The sequence below is a fragment of the Lissotriton vulgaris genome, chromosome 5 (genome assembly GCF_964263255.1).
Source record: "Lissotriton vulgaris chromosome 5, aLisVul1.2, whole genome shotgun sequence".
Lineage (NCBI taxonomy): Eukaryota > Metazoa > Chordata > Amphibia > Caudata > Salamandridae > Lissotriton > Lissotriton vulgaris.
This window is the reverse complement of record NC_141693.1, coordinates 1,940,341,080-1,940,362,168: the sequence shown is the minus strand read 5'-3', so window position 1 is coordinate 1,940,362,168 and position 21,089 is coordinate 1,940,341,080. Positions and strand designations below refer to the sequence as shown.

The 21,089-nt window shown below is 50.4% G+C and overlaps 1 protein-coding gene across 1 annotated transcript in view; it reads left to right on the top strand.

Moving 5' to 3' along the window:
• LOC147717812 (uncharacterized) overlaps window positions 1-21,089 on the top strand; it is a 363,057-nt gene that overhangs the window by 137,912 nt on the left and 204,056 nt on the right. Inside the window, exon 7 of the mRNA XM_086924599.1 lies at window positions 18,319-18,446. Within this exon, the coding sequence (XP_086780725.1) occupies window positions 18,319-18,446 (128 nt within the window). The remainder of the gene's footprint in view (window positions 1-18,318; window positions 18,447-21,089) is intronic.

Here is a 21,089-nt window from a genome sequence, read left to right as displayed (position 1 = left end):
TACCGACTCTTAAATACCGAATTTTACTGATTCAGTATTTAAGAGTCGGTAAATATGAAGGGGCGAGATGTAGGTAATTCCAAATTGAGAATTACCGAATCGGTAGGATTCGGTATTTACCGATTCGGTAAATACCAAATCGGTTTTGCCAATTGATTCCTATGGGCCATGAAGCCCATAGGAATCAATGGGCAATACCGAATCGGTATTTACCGAATCGGTAAATACCGAATCCTGGATTGGGTGGTAAAATACCGAATCTGAAAGGCCTTTGGGACTCAGAAGAGTCCCACCTACATCTGGGTTTTACCGAATCGGTAAAATTACTGATTCGGTATTTTACAGAATCGGTAAATTTACCGATTCGGCAAATTTAATGATTCTGTAAAATGATGCCCCTACATCCCAATCACCAAATACCGGTCGGTAACGGCCGAATTCGTCCGTTACCGACCGGTATTTGGGCTCCTACATCCTACACCTATCATACGTCTTTAGTTGTTTCCTCCTAGCTAAACCGGAAGTGTCCTAAATCTTCTTTAATCTAACTTCTAAGTTCCCATTGACTTTGCATTGGAACCTGCGTGTGTGTAAAGACACTGCACGGCCCTCCCATGGACCTCCTACTTCCTAACAACTGGTAGTTTAGTGTAGCCCCAACGATTCACAAGGACCTAGGCCTTCTCTTACTTCGTGACGTGGTACTTATACCACTTTCTTAATATATGGTTTGCTTCGCCCCTAGGGCCTGACTGTATTTTGTTCAACTTAACGTATGATAACTAAGGGCCAGATGTAGGTAGCCCTTTACCGATCGGAATCGGCCGAAAATACCGATTTTCGGCCGTTTTCGATCGGTAAAGGGCTATGGAGATGTAGGGGCACATATTTGGTAATTTTACCGAATCGTTATTATTACCGAATCGGTAAATTTACCGATTCAGTAATATTAACCGATTCGGTAAAATTACCGAAAATGCAATGTGGGTAGCCAAATTTCCATTGGCACATGTCTTTCAGAATCGGTATTTTACCATGGAATACAAATCCATGGTAAAATACCGATTCCTGTGTACATGCACATCTGTGCATGTACACATGTGCCATGTGACAGACAGACGTGCCCTTAGGGCATGTCTGTGTGCCACATTGCACACATGCCCATTTTGGGGGTGCTAGAGGGTGTCAAAGTGACACCCCCTGCACCCTTGACGAATTCGGTATTTACCGATTCGGTAAATACCGAATCGGTATTTGAATTGAATCCTATGGACTTCAAGGCCCATAGGATTCAATAGCAAATACTGATTCGGTATTTACCGAATCGGTAAATACCGAATTTCAAGGTATCAGTAATAAATCCAGATGTTGGTACCTACATCCCATTTACCGATTTTGAAATACCGAATCGGTAAAATTCGGTATTTCAAAATCGGTAAATGGGATTTACCTACATCTGGCCCATGGTGTATTGTTATGTGCTTGCACCTCTGACCTCATAAAGAGTTCAGAGGGGTTGTGTTAGAAATAAATACATATATATTTGATATATATCCTGTGTGATGTCCTTTGATTTGGTATTCAAGGGGTTACATATTGTAAAACAGCTGACTTTACGCACCCTCAAGAGTCTTTTAGCCTAAGACTGCTCTGTCCATGCTACCTCTAGGATAGCTGGTCTATAAGGTTGGCTTACAACCAATCACCATAAGGGTTGTTTGGACTGATACAAGGTGCCCACTAGAATAGTAGATAGCATATATCAGGCCAACTTCTCACACCTTGTCATTGTAAGACCTATGAGTCTGTTGCAGACGAACTATGCCCTCACTACTGGCCCACCTAAGTAACTCAGCGCTCCATCTGAGGTAGCTGGGCCCCACCACAGCTTTCCAGTGAGATGTAATTTCCCTTTTGGCAAGCAGCAACCCCAAATCCAAGAACTTGCTTGTCACCTTTGTTCTGCTAGTGTGCGGAAACCAATGCAATAGACAGGCCTCCTTTTCCGGATTAATCTGTCACCCCGTTACCTTGCAGAGTAAAGTGATTATCTCCTCCCAATATATACCTAGTTGTGGGCAATCCCATAGCATGTGTACTAAATCTGCGTTCCTCAATTGTTATTGTTATTGTTATTGTTAATGGGATTTTATAGCGCGCCTAATCACCTGCAGGCCTCTAAGCGCCAGGAAAGATGGTAGTAACAATAACTTAGCAAGATGGGAGCTGGATTATACTGTGCTCATGCTTTGTCTGAACAAGAATGTTTTTAGGCTCTTCCTGAATCGTAGTAGGTTCCCTTCCCGACGCAGTGCCTCCGGCAACCTGTTCCATAACTGAGGGACTAGCACTGAGAAGGCTCTCCCTCCCTTGGTCACTAGCCTGTAGCGGGGGCAGACCAGTAGTTGGGAGTCTGAGGATCGAAGTGTTCTCGTGGGGCAATAAAGTTGCAGACGATCTTTGATGTAAGATGGGGCTTTCCCATAGATTGCCCTATGGGCCGTGCATAAGTTCTTAAATTCCACTCTTTCTTTGATGGGGAGCCAGTGCAAGCTTTGTAGTAGGGGAGTAGCTTTAGATCTCCTTGGTAATCTGAAAATCAACCGGGCAGCGTCATTCATTATGACCTGGAGTCTACTGGTCAGAGTTTTCGGTAAGCCAAGGTACAGGGCATTCCCGTAATCAATTCTGGAGATGATGGTGGCTGTTACTATTGATCGCATCATGGATTGTGAGAGGACAGGAGTTAACTTCCGCAGTTGCCTAATGATGTTCGTGCAACTTCCCACAACCACAGAGATCTGAGGGGCCATTGACAGATCGTCATCCAGTTTGATCCCCAAGCTCTTTACAGACAAGCTTGGTTTTGGGGCCGGGCCCAGCTCTGTAGGCCAATAGAAATCACCCCAAGGTGAGGCAGTAGATGGAATCACTAGTACCTTGGTCTTGTCAGGGTTGATTTTTAACAGATTATCTGTCATCCATTGCACTGTGAACCGCAAGATGTTCTGAGTTTGGAGTTGCGCGGCCGTGGTGTCATCGACACTTAGCAGCAGTTGCGTGTCGTCCGCGTAGTTATAGACTTTACAGCCCATAGTGGCCAGAGAAGCAATCAATGGTTGCAGGTAGAGGTTAAATAGAAGCGGGGACAGGGCGGACCCCTGTGGCACCCCGCACTCTAAAATCCCCACCTCAGATGTTTCGTCCCCCAGTTGTATCTTTTGGGTCCTTCCTGTAAGGAATGATTGCAACCATTGAAAGGCCTGGCCCTTAATCCCAAAGTCCCTCAGTCTGTCCAAAAGCAAGGCATGGCTGACAGTATCGAACGCCGCTGATAGGTCCAGCAAAATCAGGGCGCTCGGTTTCTTGGAGTCAGCCATGCCTCTTAGCTCATCCGACACCGATCTGCATCGGGGGCATTGTGCAGTGTCTACATGAAAGTACTGGTTGATCTTTGCTGGTGTAAGATACGCTCAGTGCAAAATAAAAAATTGAATTAGCTGGAATCTGGCATTTCTAGTACCCTTCCATGCCCTCCTAAGAATGTGCGACCAGGCTGAGTCAGGAATCTCTCTACCTATATCCGCCTCCCACTGCGCCTGTAGCCTCTGCAATGGAGTCGACCCATCTTCAAGCATGCGCCTATACAAACAAGTGACCGCCTTATACTTGCTCGCCGCCATCACTACGTATTGACATGCTGCATTTACCGGTGGTTCTAAGAGGCCAGCGCCCCAATGTTTTTGAATTGCAGCGACGAGGGCCGCATGTATTAAGAAATGGCCCAGTGGGAGCCAGAAACTCTACTGTAATGCTCTATAGGACAATAGTTCACCATCTCCGAATAGGTCCCCTACCATCTGTAAGCCCAACATCTCCCATTCCGCAAGAGCTGACCAATCCCCCCATGCGGTAGGGCCCAGTGGTATCTCCGGGGCATAGGGCCGCTGCACCCCAATTCTGGTGTGGTAATGTCTCCAACAGTGTCTTAGTGCACTTCCTTCGACCGACAGTCCGTCAGCTCGTAATTTTTGCTGTAACACCACAAATGTAATGTAATGTAATGTATGTGTCTTGTAAAGCGCACTGCTGCCCTGAGGCGTCGTGGCACTGTAGACCGCTGGGGAACCAGTCCTGGCTATCCCTGTGAGATGGTCCCTACTGGGTATCTCCAAGGTGAAACCAGGCATCCCCGTGAATGTGGGGGGCCGTTGTAGAGATGAGGCAAGCTAATGCCCAGAGTTGCCGAGTGTGATCCCTGGTTAGAGTAGGCACCGAGGCGAGAATTATCGAGTCCGCTGACCCTGGTCCACGACCCAGCCGCGTCGGGAATTGAACCCTGGTCCCGGGCCGTTCTCTGCTTCCGGGTCTGCCGCCTCTAACCAGTGAGCCACACCACTCCACTATTGACAAGACATGCTGCAGCACATCCGGTCCGAATTCCCGCTCCACGAAATTCCTGCGCCACTGCCTAGGTGAGGCCCTGGAACTGCGCCGCCAGATAATACAGTTCGAAGTCAGGGACCTCAAGGCCCCCCTCCGCTCTAGGCCGCATCCGCATATCCAGTGCTACTCGGCGCCTACCCGCTCCTCAGATGAAGCCACCTACCGCTGATCGGAGTTGTCGAAACAATGCAACAGGTATTTTTATAGGCAGGATGCGCCACCATCTTCAACAGTGCCACCCTGCCCGCCACCGACAATGGTAAAGTTCCCAGAACTGCATGCTGCCCTTGAGCCCCCTAATTGCCCTGCCTATGTTCCCCTCAAGCAGGTCGTCCTGGGAATGATATATATGCGTCCCCAAATAGGGGAGGCACCTGGGCTCCCACGTTACATCAGACAAGTGCGCAGGCGGGTCACGAGCCCTGGTTACAGGGAACATATAGGTCTTTGCCCAGTTGACTCGCAGGCCAGAGATGTCTCCGAAGCGACCGAGCAGGTCCCGCGATCCCTCCAATGCCTCTCCTGCATCATTCAGGAAGAGCAACAGGTCGTCCGCATACAACAAAATATAATGCGTCCGGCCGCGAAGCCGCAGGCCCTGATACGCCCTCCCCAACCTAGCACACCTCGCCAGCAGCTCTATAGCAAGGGCAAATAACAACGGAGAGTGTGGGCAGCCCTGCCTAGTGCCTCGCCCCACCGGGTATGAAGAGGAAATGACCCTACCAACCTTTACTCTAGCACTCGCCGAGGAGTACAATATTTCCGTCCAACGGACATACCCCTCCCCAAGTCCAAAGGCTCTCATAACTGAAAACAAATAGGGCCATTCTAAACTGTGGAACGCTTTCGCGATGTCTACAGAGAGGACCACTGCCTGGTCATCGTCGCCGTAATCGCCACCCAACACGCGTATGAGCCTACGTATACTGCCAGCAGTGTTGCGAGTAGGGATAAAACCAGCTTGATCGGAGTGAACCAACGGCGTCATAAGAGGAAGGAGCCGAGTAGCCAGCACCCGGCTCAGGATCTTATAATTCATAGTGAGCATGGATAATGGTTGATACGCCGCTGGATCCGTAGGATCCTTTCCAGACTTAAGGAGGGGAATGATAATGGCCTCCCTAGTTGAGGCCGGCAATACCCCCAGCAGTTTGGCCTCTCCATACACTGATAGCAATCTAGGAGCTAGCACATCAATGTAAGCTGAGTAAAACTCAATGGGGAGCCCATCCCCGCCCGGAGTTTTGTTCCGTGCCAGCTTTTTAATAGCGCAACGGATTTCAGCAATCGAGATATCCCGTCCAAGGGAGTCTGCTTGCTCCTCCTCCACTGTAGGCAGCTCCAGATCCGCCAGAAACGCCTGAATTTCCGTCTCTGTAGCGTGTAGGTGACTCGTGGTCCGCATAGAAGGAGCGGAACTGATCATTAATTTGATGTTGCGTATATTCTAAGCTCCCCGATGGAGATGTCATTGCCTGGATTGGGACGCATCTAGGGATGGGGTTAGCCAACCATGCCAGCAAGGTGCCCACCTTATCCTTCTCAGCATGCGCACGGGCCAGGTATGCTCTGTGGTCATAGCACCGTAAGCACTCCACCACTACAGCCACTGCTTCCTTCAGGGTCTGGACTGTGTCTCGTGTGTCAGAGTTAGTGGAGAAGGCACATTCAGCCTCCCTGAGGGCCTTCTCTGCAGCCTCGATTTCTTGCAATAGCATTTTCCGTACACCAACCCATTTAGTAATGCAAAAACCCTGTGTCACCATCTTAAAGGCGTCCCACTCCGAGGCAGTCGTCGTGGCCGTGCCTTCGTTTTCAGCAAAGTATTTCTCAATCCCTGTGCCCAGTTTGGCTCGGAAGGCAGAATCTTTGAGCAACTCCGGGTGCAACCTCCAAGTCGGGACAGCCGGGCACACCTCGGTCCAGCAGAAACCCACCAGCAGTGGATTGTGGTCCGAGATCGTACGCGATAAATACTCGCTGCTAGCTGCCATAGCAGCCAGACCGGGGCTACATAATATTGCGTCGAGTCGCATATGCAAATCATGTTGCGCAGAGAAATAGGAGTAATCACGTTCAGCCAGGTGCTGTGCTCGCCAGATATCCACGAATCCCCAATGATCCTGCCATTGGGCACTAAATGTTGCCAACCTATGAATTGGGGCCCCAGCTAGCGGCAGGTGGGATCTATCCATGGCCACAACCGCAATGGAATTGAAATCCCCACCCATCAGTACCGGGTTTGTAAAATAGCCCACCAAGGCGTTAGATAAGCGCTCAAAGAAGGGTATCGGCTCCACATTAGGGGCGTAGATGCTACAGAGGGTTACCTCCCGCCCTTGCAGGCGCCCCCTAACTGCCACATAACGTCCTTCTGGGTCTACTAACTGCGCAATCATCTGAAAGAGGACACCGGCCCTGTCCCAGACCAGGACCACTCGCGCAAAAGCAGAATAAGTGGTGTAGTAAAGTTGCCCTCGCCATCTACGCTGCAGTGCTACCCCTTCTGCCCTAGTCAAATGTGTTTCCTGCAGGAATGCTATCTGCGTGCCTCTGCGTACTAAATAGGAGTGGACTTTATACCCGCGCTGCATTGAGTTTAATCCCCACACATTCCAAGTCACACATTTCACGTCAGGTAATGGACCCATAACACAGATGTAAAAAAGCCCCATTCTCTTTCAGCCGCGCCGGCAGACGCTTCCCCCCAAGCAAAACAATCCCTTCCCCACCCATCGAACCCCGCCCCCCCCCTCCCCGAGCAGGCACCAACGTAGTGAATCCCATCCAAACCAACCCAACAATTGCCTCAACAGTGCTAAGGCAAACTAACTGGGACCATCCGGTGGGGCTGGATAGAGCCTGGCAAGTAACCTGTGATTAATCAAAACACCACCCAACTTCCGCCTCGGGACCCCCCAGAAATTAAACCCTCCCATGCTCCCCCACGCATTCACCCATACTTTTCATCTTCCTGGGGTCCCATTGTTTCACATATCTGATGCTTCATAGGGAGCCCGCCACAAGAACAATCACTGCACCACTCTCAATTATATCAGACCCCCTCATCCCATTGCGGTTATTAAGTCTACTCATCTAGCAGTCCATCCGCCGTTCCAGGGTTAACCAGCGGCAGATGTAAACTGTCCGATGCAGTCGAGTCCGCTTCCGATTGACCTTTATCAGTGTCTAGTTCCGAGCCTTTCGGCGAAGTCAACAGCAAGTCCCAGGAGATCGCCGTTACCGCCTCCAGTGCTCCTCTGCGCTCCAGCTCTGTTTGCGAGGTCGTCTGTTTCTGCAGGTCGCGCCTTCGGTGCTCAGTCGCCGGGACCGGCGGGGTAGGGAGTCCCTAGCCAATTCTCGCGCTTCCGCCTCTTGTCCATCTTTGCCAGCCCTGTAGGAGTCCAGTCAGGCCCATACCTCCTCCAGCGTGTCATGAAAATGGGTTTTCCCTCCAGGGCGATGCGCAGCTTGGCCGGAAATAACAAAGAATATTGGATCCCCTCTGCGCGCAGTTCTTTCTTGACTGCCTGGAAAGACATGCGGCGCCGCTGTGTTTCAAAAGAGTAATCCGGGGAATAAAGTAACTTTGCTCTTGTCAACCTGGAATGGGCCGTCTGCACGGGCCTTCTGAAGTCGCAAGTCCCTGTCCCTGAAATGCAACAAACGCGCCACCACTGGCCGGGGAGGGTGCCCCTGCTGTGTCGGTCTGGCAGGGACCAGTGTGTAAAAGGCAGATAAGCCCTCCGGGGCCACCATTGTTCTTAGCCAGCCTTCCACGTAGCTCACCATGTCAGATCCCTCGATCTTTACCGGCAAGCCCACCACTCGAATGGTATTCCGTCTATTCCTCCCTTCCGCATCCTCCACCCGCTTTTCCAGCGCTGCAATCTGGTCCAGAGCACTTGCCATGGTTGCAGTCAATGCAGCCTGTGCAGGCTCGATCTCCTGGATGTTGACCTCTACCTGTTTCACCCTGTCCGATAGCTTCGAGTGATATGAATGTAGTAGGCCCAGTCCCGTTCCCACCTGCGCAATGTCTTGTTGTAGGGCGGCTCGAGAGTCCGCGATGGCAGTCAGGATCTTATCAAGCTGTAACTGCAGCCCTTGTTCTTACGATGACCCAGGTGCTTCCTGTTCGTCCTGGGCTGGGGCCTCGGCGTCAGAGGGCTGCGGGTCCCCGTCTTTCCTCCCTCTGGGCTTGCCCATATCGTCGATCACCAAAGCCCTCTCCAATAGGCCGTAACGTGGGATAAAAACTAATGCGTAGTAGGCCTTCAAATGGCCTCCGCACTCTACGGCCATAGGCCCCGCCGCCTCAGTACTGCAGTCGCTTGGCAGGCACCGATCCCGCGATCACCAGGGTGCCCTCTTTATTCGCCGCCTGTATCCCGTCATTCCTCGAGGCAAACCGCCCCACAGTCCAGGCCAACCTCTACGCTCGCTACTCTGCTGGTTCAGGAGGTGCTCATGAGGGTGACGCCGCCATTTTGAGGCTGCCACCCACAATCGGCACAGCTCAGGAAATCACCTCACATACCGGGATTTGCCGTCCAAACCACTGGAACTCTCCGGGTCAGCTTCCCGTCGCTCCCCTTTCCCCCGTGGCTGCGTGTGGGGGTCAATTTGCAGGATAAATGCGGGGTTCCTCAGCGGAGCTCGGCGCTCACGCTGCCATCCGCGTCGGCATCCAAGCCACGCCCCCTTAGGGTGAACCCGATGACGAAGCATGACAACAATAGGGTATGTGAGGGTTAAATTACAAAAAGGAATTGCTTTCTTTCCGCTTTTAGCAACGTACACCACGTAAGGATTTAAGTAGCTTCTAGAGCTCCTTCTTGGTAACACAGTTGAAAGTTGGCATAGATCTCCATTTTAGGCATGTGATTGACCTCAACGTTGCCCAAGATGAAATTAGAGCTAGTATTGACGAGCTACTGGCTGAAGTAGTACTTTCCTAGTTGCAAGTGCCTGGTGCCTGGATACCCTCGCGGGTGACAAGCCACGCTCTATAAATACTACTTGATTGATAGGACTAAAGCCTCTGCTTCGAGTAGCCCGGAACAGTATTCCCTTGGAGGATATCTTACTCTGCATATCTGAGTGGTCTGGTATTTCTGAACACAAATTTCTAGGAATGGAATGGACTGATTATGGCAAGCTGGCAGAAAGACCCAGAAGGCAGGTATGTAAAATAAAGATACTTTTTTAAGGAACAAGTTAGAAATAAGGAAACCCTACCCAGGTCTAGGATGCAACCAGCTCAGCCCCAATTTGTAGACAGAAATTCAAGCTCGCACAATCACAGTAATTACATCACACATTTCCCATGACGCACAACGTTCCACACTGATCTAGAACATAACACACCAGGCTAGAACAGAATACACAATACCACATCAAATTTACCAGGTGTCAACTTGCAGCTGTAAAAACAGGACTGGGGCTGCAGGACAAAGGCACAGACCAACCTCTGTGCACCAAAAGCATTACAGGAGGTGCAGACAGTGCTCCCCCCAAACAACCTCCAGGCTCTCTATCCCACCCTACACCCCCTGGCACCCACCGCCCATCCACAGATATTGATCACCTACACAGATATATACCTGTGTTCAACCTTCCAGAAGCAAGGAAACCCATCCAAATGGATCCGGTAATACCTGGTCAAACAATCTGAAAGAAACAGGTTAGTGTTAGATTCCTTACCTTAGAATATCCCCACGCGTCAGGCTGGATCCGGAAAGTTTTCGTCAGCAGTACCCTTGCGCGTCGGTAGACGTCATCTGCGACTCCGCGTCGGCGTCGTGATTGCCGGGATGACGTCGTCGGAGTACTTAGACGCGCCGTCATGCGCTGACGTCAGTTCTTATTTTTTCCGCACCAGCAAGCGCAGATCAGGGAAGAGCAGTACTCTAAGTCATTTTTTGACTAACTTTTTCGTCTATTTTGGATCTCTTTTTGAGTCGACTTTGACTCCTGGGCCTGTAGGGAAGCCTGGCTTTAAGCTGTGCGACGCCTGTCACCGCCTGATGTCGGTGACCGACCCCCACCATCGAGGATGACCACGACGACAAGTTATGCCCCGACTGCCGGGACTTGACCTCGAAAGCTAGGAGAGAGCGGTCCCACAAGCTACTCGAGATCCGGCAGTTGGCTCCGCGCCGCTCGAGGAGGAAGTGGAGGAACCAGTCGCGGAGCCGCAGTCATCGCTCGTCGAGTCATCGCCAGCATTCGTCGGGTTTCAAGTCCTCCGGTAAGTCGAGGCACTCCAAGAAGAAGTTGAAGAGGTGACATCGCTTTTCAGACTCCCCTCGCCGCTCGCGCAACGCAGCTGAGGGTTCGAGCGACACCGCCCGCACGTCTCCGTCGGAGCCTCCAGGCCATACCCATCGGTCAATGGCCTGCGAGCGACGCCGGAGGAGATTTGTGATTTCCTCATTGCCATGAGGACTCACTTCCTTCCGTTGAGGCCTGCCAGCGTGCCTTCGGGCCCCGCAGACCCGACTTGGGGCTTTGGCAGGCACTGTCGTCGACTTCGGTCCCGACGCTGCAGGTCCCCGTGGGATCCGTGCCTGGATCCCGGTCAACGCCAGTTGACCTTACGATTCCTCCGCTGGTGCGAACCACATTGGTGTCGCTCCGGCATTGATGGGTGAGGCCTTCACCTATGACACGGCTCCGTCATTCCAGCCTGTTTACCAGGACAAGGATGAAGGGGAGGACTGGGAGGGGTCTGAGGACCCTCTGGCACAGCAGTGCCAGTTGAGCCAGGGCAGGGAAGATGAGCAAGGGGAGGCCAGTGGTTTGGACACATCGCCCGACACTGGATTCATCTCTCCTCCCTCCGTGGCTACGGAGGAGGGCGCTACGTATGGTGTCGTGTTGCGCAGGGCAGCCAAGGCCTTGGCTCTTGAGCTGCCTGATGCAGCTGTGAGGGCTAACCTCCTCACTGAGGTGCTACAGCCACCAGTAAGCTCCTCGGAGCCTCTACTGCCATTCAATGAGGCCCTCAAGGACGTTCTGATGGGCACCTGGTCCAAGCCCTCCACAGTGCCCCCTGTGGATCGGAACGTGGCCCGACGCCACCGTCCGGCTCCGGGCGACCCTAGCGTTCTGTCCGTGCACCCCACCCCGAGGGCCTGGAGATCCAGGCTTCTACGTCTCAGACCGCATTCCCGACCGCTCCCCCGGATCGGGAATACATCAGTTTGGGAAGAAACTGTTCTCCTCATTGAGTTTGGGGTTGCAGTCTAACAACACTGCTTGCTTTTTGGGACGTTATACCCACTCTTTGTGGGACACGGTTGCGGACGTGCTGCCCCAGTGCCCGGAGGAGGCCCAGGCCCCGCTGGCCTTGCGGAGGGGTGAGATGCGGTGCGTTATTCCATCAGGTGTGGACGGGATATCACGGACTCGCTGGGAAGGGCGATTTCCATGATGGTGGCGGTCCGCCGCCATGCCTCGCTGAGGTCCGCCAATTTCTTGGGCGATGTCCAGGCAACGCTCATGGACATGCCTTTCGATGGCCGTCGCCTCTTTGGTGACAAAGCAGACTGCGCGCTTGAGCGTTTCCAGGACTCCAGGGCTACGGCCAAGTCCTTGGGCCTGTCTGGCCAGCGCCAGCGAACTTCTGCTTTTCGCCCCTTTCGTGGCCAAGGAAGGGGCCCCCCCACACATCCTGCCAACCACAGGCCTCAGAACCAGCCTCAACGCGGCTGGTGGTGCCAGGGGAAAGCGGCAAGGTCAGTCCACATCCGCTCCCACAGCATCTGCCTCAAAGCCTTCCCAGTCCGAACATTTAGACCAGGGCGGGGCAGGGTACGCCATCACCTACTCCTCTGTTGCTGCATCACGTCGAACAGGTGGGTGCTGCCAATCGTCCGAAGGGGCTACTCCCTCCCCTTCGAGACGACCCCTCCAGCCATGCCACCGCAGTACCGCCGCATGTCGGGAGATCACTTACAACTTCTGCAGGGGGAAGTTATGGCCCTCTTGGCCAAGGGGGCCATCAAGCGCGTTCCTGGGCCAGACGTAGGACGTAGTTGCTACTTCCACTACTTTCTGGTGCCCAAGAAGGGCAAAGGAGGCCTACACCCTATCTTGGACCTCCGAGCATCAACGGCTTCCTCCAGAAGGAGAAGTTCAAGATGCTGACTTTAGCTCAGGTCCTAGCTGCCCTAGACCCTGGAGACTGGATGGTAGCTTTGGACTTGCAGGACGCATATTTCCACATCCCCGGCCTGCCGGCCCACCGGCGCCACAAACACTTTCAGTTTACCGTGCTCCCCTTCGGCCTTACCAGCGCCCCTCGGGTGTTCACAAAAGTGATGGCCGGGGTCGCAGCTCATCTGCGCAGATCAGGGGTTCCAGTCTCGCCCTAGCTCGACAACTGGTTGTTGAAGGCGGGCTCACCCAAACAGTCGTCTCCCACCTCCAGACTACGGCCGATCTCCTGCACTCGCTGGGGTTCTCCATCAACGTGCCAAAGTCGCACCTGTGCACCTCTCAGAAGCTCTTTTTCATCGGAGCGGTTCTAGACTCGGCACAGTTTCGTGCTTATCCTCCCGAGCAGCTGGTTTGGGATATTCAGGAGCTGATTCTGATCTTTCAGCCTTTATCCCGGTTTCGGTCAAGTTGATGCTGCGGCTCGTGGGGCTGATGGCCTCCTGCATCCTTCTGGTGCATCACGCCAGGTAGCGGATGCGGGCTCTGCAGTGGGACCTGAAGTTTCAGTGGCCACAGCATCAGGGCAACCTGTCTGACCATGTCCTGATCTCGGGGGCACTGCGAGTCAGTTGCAGTGATGGCTCACGAACCGCGATTGGGTCAGCGGCAGATCCCTCTCCCTACCCCAACCGGAGCACGTAGTAGTGACGGATGCGTCCCTCCTGGGATGTGGGGCCACATGGGAGAGACGGAGATCAGAGGCCTCTGGTCTCCGGCGGAGTCCCGACTCCATATCAACCTTCTGGAGCTGCAGGCGATCCGTCTTGCACTGAGGCCTTCCTTCCCTCTGTCCGGGGAAGTGTAGTGCAGGTGTTCACGGACAACACCACCACCATGTGGTACTGCAACAAACAAAGCGGGGTGGGGTCATGGACCCTTTTTCAGGAGGCTCTGCGCCTCTGGACATGGCTGGAACACCAGGGCGTCACCCTGGTGGTTCAACACCTGGCAGGTTCCCTGAACGCCTTGTCGGACGAACTCATGAACACTGGTGCATGATGGATCACGAATGGCGTTTGAATTCGGACGTGGCGCAAGGTCTCTTTCGGCAGTGGGGAGAGCCTTGGTCAGATCTATTCGCCACCGTAGAGATCGCACAATGTCATCAGTTCTGCGCGTTGCCACCGTAGAGATCGCACAATGTCATCAGTTCTGCGCGTTGTAATTTCCAAGGCGGCACTCACTCTGAGACGCTTTTCATCACGAGTGGAGCTGTGGTCTGTTGTACGCCTTTCCGCCTATACCACTTCTGCCCAGAGTGCTGAAGAAGATCAGGCGAGACCGGGCCCAAGTCATACTGGTAAGTTTCCAGTCTGTGCACGAATATACTGGTATCTTGAGCAACTCAGCATGTCAGTCGATCCCCCGATTCGTCTGCCTCTTCAGGGGGACCTTCTGTCGCAGCAGCAGGGAACGGTCCTCCACCCGAACCTATCCAGTCTCCACCTATGTGCGTGGAGATTGAGTGGCGACAGTTGAGGCCATTTGACTTGCCTCCTGAAGTCTGTGATGTGATTCTGGAAGCCAGGCGTCCCTCCACAAAACCAGTTTACGCCTGCAATTGAAAAACATTTGTGGCATGGTGCACAGCAAAGGCTGTGGATCCACTTTCCGCCCCCCTTTCAGAGGTTCTCCTCTTTCTTCTTTCTCTTACCCAGAAGGGCTCTGCTTTGAGCACTATCAAAGGCTACATCTCGGCCATTTCAGCTTTCTTGAGGCTTCCTGATCAGCCTTCTCTTTTCAAGTCCCCTGTGGGACTTGAACCTTGTACTGACTTATCTGATGTGCGCTCACTTTGAGCCACTTCATAACTGTCCTCTATGTCTTCTGACTCTTAAAACTGCATTCCTGGTTGCTATCACCTCTGCCAGGAGAGTGAGTGAACTCCAGGCTCTGTCTCCTAAACCTCCTTTCCTCTCTGTCCATCCGGACAAAGTTGTTCTGAGGACTCGTCCTTCTTTCCTGCCCAAGATGGTTACAGCCTTTCATATCCGGCAGTCCATCACCTTGCCCGCCTTCTTTCCGCCTCCGCATCCCTCGAAAGAGGAAGAGAGGCTCCACCGTCTGGACCCAAAACATGCGCTTTCCTTCTATCTAGACCGCACATGCCAGTTCCGGGTGGACGACCAGCTCTTTGTCGGTTACGTGGGCGCTAAGAAGGGACGGGCGGTGCACAAGCGGACCATCTCTCAGTGGGTCATTTTGTTCATCAAGGTTTGCAACTCCTTGGCGAAAAAGGAGCCTCCTGTGGGGCTACACGCCCATTCCACTCGGCCACAGCGACTACTACTGCCCTGGGTCGGGAAGTCCCCTTGCAGGACATCTGTCAGGGAGCTACGTGGGCCTTGCTGAACAGGTTTGCTAAGCACTACTGTCTGGACAGTCAAGTCCGGAGAGATTGCTTTTTCGGCCGTTCCATTCTCCAGGACTTTCTGGTGTGATCTTGGTTCGCTTGGTATTGCTGGGGTATCTATTCTGAGGTAAGGAATCTAACACTAACCTGTTTCTTTCAGATGCACAAGTTACTTACCTTCGGTGACAATATATCTGTAAGAAACAGTAGTTAGTGTTAGATTCCTTACCACCCCACCCATCTTCCCCGTTCTGCGAACCGATATCTGTGGTAAAGGACATCCCTTTCAGGGCACTAGTTTTATGGCACCAGTGTCGTATTCTATCATGGCTCCTCGTTCCTGGCGCAGCAAGCTATGTACAGAACTGACGTCAGCGCGCGAGGGTGGCATCTAAGTACTCCAATTACATCATCCCGACGATCACGACGCCGACGACGGACGCGGAGCCGCAGACAACACCTACAGACGCACAAAGGTACTGCTGACGAAAACTTTCCGGATCCAGCCTGACGCCTGGGGATATTCTAAGGTAAGGAATCTAACACTAACTACTGTTTCTTGCAGATATATCGTTACTGAAGGTAAGTAACTTGTGCTTCTGAAGACATTAACATGTGATTCCTGTTATCTATGGGAAGAAACCAGCCATAATGGTTATTTGGCCCAGGTATCCTCTGTGGAGATAACAGGAACTCATTATGTAGGCCTAAGTGTCTCTGGAGCAGAGATCACCCTATGGGGAGCAATGTTCTCATTACCCGGTTCTGCCTTACATGAAAAAGAGTTTCCCTTTCTATTCAAGAGCCCTGCCCCCACAGTAGCTACAGTCACAGAGTGCATCTCCTGAAGATGGTTTAATTGCACAGGAATAGAAAGAATTAGAATATTAAAGTCATCATCCTGTCTGGAGGAGGGGTGCTGAGAAACTGAGCAAGAAGATGTGCATGTAGCAAACACATCATCTGATCAACCCTGGGAACAGAAGAAAGGATCTGGCAGATACATCAGTTACAGGCTTTAAAGGAGTGTGGCCACAAGGTTTGTGCACACAAACCTCTATTCTGAGGTAAGGAATCTAACACTAACCTGTTTCTTTCAGATGCACAAGTTACTTACCTTCGGTGACAATATATCTGTAAGAAACAGTAGTTAGTGTTAGATTCCTTACCACCCCACCCATCGTTCCCGTTCTGCGAACCGATATCTTGGGTTAAGGACATCCCTTTCAGGGCACTAGTTTTATGGCACCAGTGTCGTATTCTATCATGGCTCTGCGTTCCTGGCGCAGAAAGCTATGTACAGAACGGACTCAGCGCGCGAGGGTGACGTCTAAGTACTCCCACAACAAACGGAAGGTTGAGGACGTGATACCCACAACAAACGAAAGGTTAAGGACACGAGTCACGCGATTCAGAAATAAAAAGGAGCAACGCTACACCCTACCTCCTGTATAACTAATCAATGCAGAGGTCCAATGAACATCTATACGGCCTGATTAGACGGACCGTGAGTACGCTTCAGAAAGAGACCAGGGGCCTCATTTATGAAAAGTGATGCATCGCTGCGTGAAAACAGCGATGCGTCACTTTTCACTGCGCACTCCTTGCAACACCAATGATGCGTCATATTTAATGTATGACGCATCATGTCGCAAGGACTTACAGATACGTCAGTATTTCTGACGCATCTGTAAGCGCAAAAGTGACGCATTGCTGGAGTGTGTCACAAAATTGACGCAACTCCAGCAATGCGTCCTTTCACATGGGGAAAGCCCCATGTGAAAGGGCTTGCGTCAGTCTTACGCCTGCTGTGAGGCAGGCGCAAGATTTTGACGCAACAGCATCCTAAAAGTGACGCAGTGAAATCTCATAGATTTCACTGCGTCACTATTACGAGGCTTTTTGCGGGGGAACGCCCCCTCTGCATACATTATACCTGACGCAGGTATAATGTGGCGCAGGGGTTTAAAAAGTGACGCATCTACCTAGATGCGTCACTTTTTAAATATAGCGCAACAAGGCGCATTTTGTACGCCGCTGGTGCGTCACAAAAAGTGACGCACCGGCGGCGCAAAACTGACGCAAGGCCTCATAAATAAGGGCCCTGGACTCCAAGCGGAGCTAGGTCTGCAAGAGGCTGTCCTACATATACACAGTCCTGATGAAGACCCGCCTTTGATGCGGTAAATCACCGCATCGCTCCCCAGGGTCGAAACGTCGACGCAATCCCTTTTGACACGAACCGACTATTCAAAACCTTGTAGGATCCAAGATTAAATCGATGTACCTACAGAATTATTGTATATATAGTTGTCATTTCCAATAAGTATATGAAGTAACAATTTTACTTGTTGTTTTAATTGTGTATTATTTCTACGCACAAAATGTATGTGTCATATATGTTTTAAGTATGTTTTAGGGACAGCAATTGAAATATTTTGTTTTTCAAATTCGAGAGATGCAAGTTTATGAGTAAAAATTTACCTTAATTTTTTATTTTTTACTTCGTGGTCAGTGTGTTTGTTTGTATTAGTAAAAGTACATGTATCTTTGTATCCTGGTTAGGAACGAAGTATGCAAAAAATACCATTGAAATACTAAAACATTGTGTATTTCCGTCCGACAGAGCCATTATTATTTTTTCTATTACCCACCCAGGTTCTGAGGGTTACAGTGTCACCCCATTACATGTAATAATTGTTCTGTGTGCCAACACCCAAGTCATCCAGTCCTAGATAGTACTACAGCTAAGAGTCCTTTCTCTGAGCTGATTCCATCCTAGACGTGACAACATGCACACGCATGCGTCATTCCACTGAGCCAATCCTGTCCTAGAGTTATCAAATTCTGCACCCACATGTCATTCCACTGAGCTAACCATGACCTGGAGTTATTGTATCCTGTCTACATGTGTCATTCCACTGAACCAATCCTGTACTAGAATCATTACATTTTGTTCCCCCATATCATTCCATTGAGCTGCTCCTGTCCTGGGTGTGGCAAGTTCTGTAATCCTCTTCTTATCTCTTTTAGTGTATTTCTAGAAAAGAAAGACTCTAGCCCTCTGCCGTATGCCCTATGTCTTTCCACTAAGCACCACTAACACTACACATCAAAGGCTGCTTATCCCTGTACTAGTCTAGCCCTAGTTCAGAAAGTCTCCGAACCATTGAAACTACCTTCATTTCCTGGTCATCTCCACTGATAGTAAGTCTTTCACCTGTTCAAATGGTTATGTAAGATCCTACGTCTCTAGATGCATACTTTTCAGGTTCTCTTCTATTTCGTAGATTTCTGGCAAATGGCACATGGTGGCAAGGGCCAGCTACTACCCCGAAGTAATGTTTGAAGGAAAAAATCCATGGCTAGAATTTTCACTCGAGGAAGAGAAGCTGGTGATTCATGAAGGCCGCGACGAGTAAGTGAAAACCCAAAAATATACAATGTAATCAATGGTCAGACCACTTTTCATCTCCCTACCCTTGGTTGTATGATGTTACAACGAGATCCAATAGATCGCGGTACATCACAACGCATCTTTTACAACTGCGCTGTAGGGTGCTGGACTTAGGAATAGTAGGATTTACTATTCCAACTCCAGCCTACATACAGTAGGGAAGGTGTTGGAATAGTAAATCTACTATTCCTTAGTCTAGAGCGCCCTCCAGCGCAAGTCGTGGTAACGACTTGCGTTGTAAAAGACGCGTCGTTATGCCACCGAGGTGTTTTGACTGCGGTGTAAAGGCTGTTTACCCTACCCATGGACACAAACCAGTACTGCCAAAGGTCAGGTGTGGTCTAGTCTGGAAGTCATTATTTCCATAGCACTGCAGATATACACTCATTAACATTCTGTTACCTATGTATTTATTACATTTAGTATATCACTTCATTATGTGACCCAAATTCCAGCAGGTGAGGTGAACAGGCACAGAGCTTAACTGCACAGGTCACATTTTCAACCAGACGTCACGTGATATTGAATGCTCTCAAGGTTTGATCCGAAAAGCTCTTCAAGGGCCACTTCAACATCAACTTTAAAAATTGGAAGATGCTGCTAGTCCTTTTTTTGTGTGACATTTGAATCAAACATTTCTCTATTGATGATCTCCACACTTTATGCAATTATTGTCTGCATAAGGGGTTCAACCTTAACAGATGATTGTTTGTCTCACTGTCTCAGCAAAACTTCACAACAACCGTGTCAGTTGATTTGCCCTGGCTCTTCAGTAGGATGAACCTCAGACTTTAGGTCAGCCACTTCTTTGACTCAGATTACGACATTGACCAACATGCTAAAACCATCAAATCCATTCTCAACAATCTTTTATGCTAACCTCTATTGGAAATGCACAAACAAGTCATCTATAAAGATGCTACTGTTTTCTGTTAAGTCTAAAAGTTCATCCAAAATGTCAAAGTTGACATTTCCTTCTGCCTCGTTATTTGTCAAACTGACTTCTGTTGTGTGTGCATGTAAAGCATTGGCTGTTGTCTCGTCATGCACTTCTCTTCCAGGGGATCCCCATCAATAGTCATAAGCACTGAATATTCCTGCCCATGTGCGGGGATCCCGAAATAATAAAAAATGATATATGGAAACCATATATGTACAGCTCTACATATATATATATATATATATATATATATATATATATATATATATATATATATATATATATATATATATATATATATATATATATATATACACACACAAATATCATTTTTTCCCAAACAAATGCAGGCTAAACAATGTAATTGCAAACATAAAGACTGTCTTTGCCAATACATAAAAACACAAGAGGGCAAGTAGCACTTGAACTCTGTTTTCTAATGGAGAAGTGTGGCTCAGGGGTTAGAGGCGGCAGACCCGGAAGCTGAGATCGGCCCTGGCCCTGGACCAGGGTTCAATTCCCCGCCTCGGCGGGTCTTGGGCTAAAAAAGTCCACGGACTCGATAATTCTCGCTCCGGTGCCTTCTTGACTCACAGGTTCACACTCTGCGACTCTGGGCAATACCTCGCGGCGGGATGCCTGGCTTTCACCTTGTGGATACCCTGCCGGGGTTATCTCACAGGGGAATACCAGGATGGGTTCCCTAAGCAAGCGCTAAGATACCGACCTCGGTCAGTGATTTGTGCTATATAAATACTTGTACATTTACAATGAGTAAACCACTCATAAATAGCAAAGAAAAAGACTTGCAAATACTTAGACATTGTTAGCCTACAGGCTGCATTGCAAACAATAGCATGGAAAATGAAAGCATTTTCAACCACAAAAACTGGCACCGTGCCTTTAAGGCTGCCATGACCCTCAGCTTCCCATCATGCCTCAGGGATGAAGTTAGGTCAGTTGTTCTTTCCGGCTCCTTCTGTCAGGGCCCTGGATTCACAGCTCTATACATTTTTGGCTTTCCTGTCAAAAATAATCTGATTTCTTGGGGTTTTCTTGACTTCACTCGAAGTCTTTGGACATCTGAGTACAGGTAAACCCATTTTTTGTGGCAGAGGTACTCTTTTTCTGTCAGAAATGCCTTCGTTATTCGACCCTTGCCCTGCCTGTGGTAAGAAGAAGGCCAAGACAGACACACTTGAGGTGTGTATTCTCTGTCTTCCGGATTCTCACCCCCCAACCTTCTGTCTTTACTGCAGGAAGCTGTCTAAAAGAACTCTAAAAGACAGGGAGACAAACAGGCGTTATTGCCTCTCAGAAAGAGGTGGGTCGCCTGTGAAGACCAAGAAAAGGGCGTGTCGACATCAAGGAGCAAGTCCCGGTATGTTCTCCTTCTGCATCGGGCTTGACGTCGAAGACTCCGGCGGCGGGATCGTCGTCGAGGGACCGGGCGCAGGAGCGTCGCTCTTCAACTTCCAAGACCAAGTCTCTGTAGGCATTGGATCAGCGTGCGACGTCAAGAAAATATCCTCCACCGCCGACTCTTAAGCGACGATCGACGTCGAGACACAGATCATCGACGCCGAGACATAAGTCATCTTCGACTTAGAGGCCGAAGTCCACGTCGAGGTCTCAGCGTAGATCGCCGTTAAGACAGATTGTCT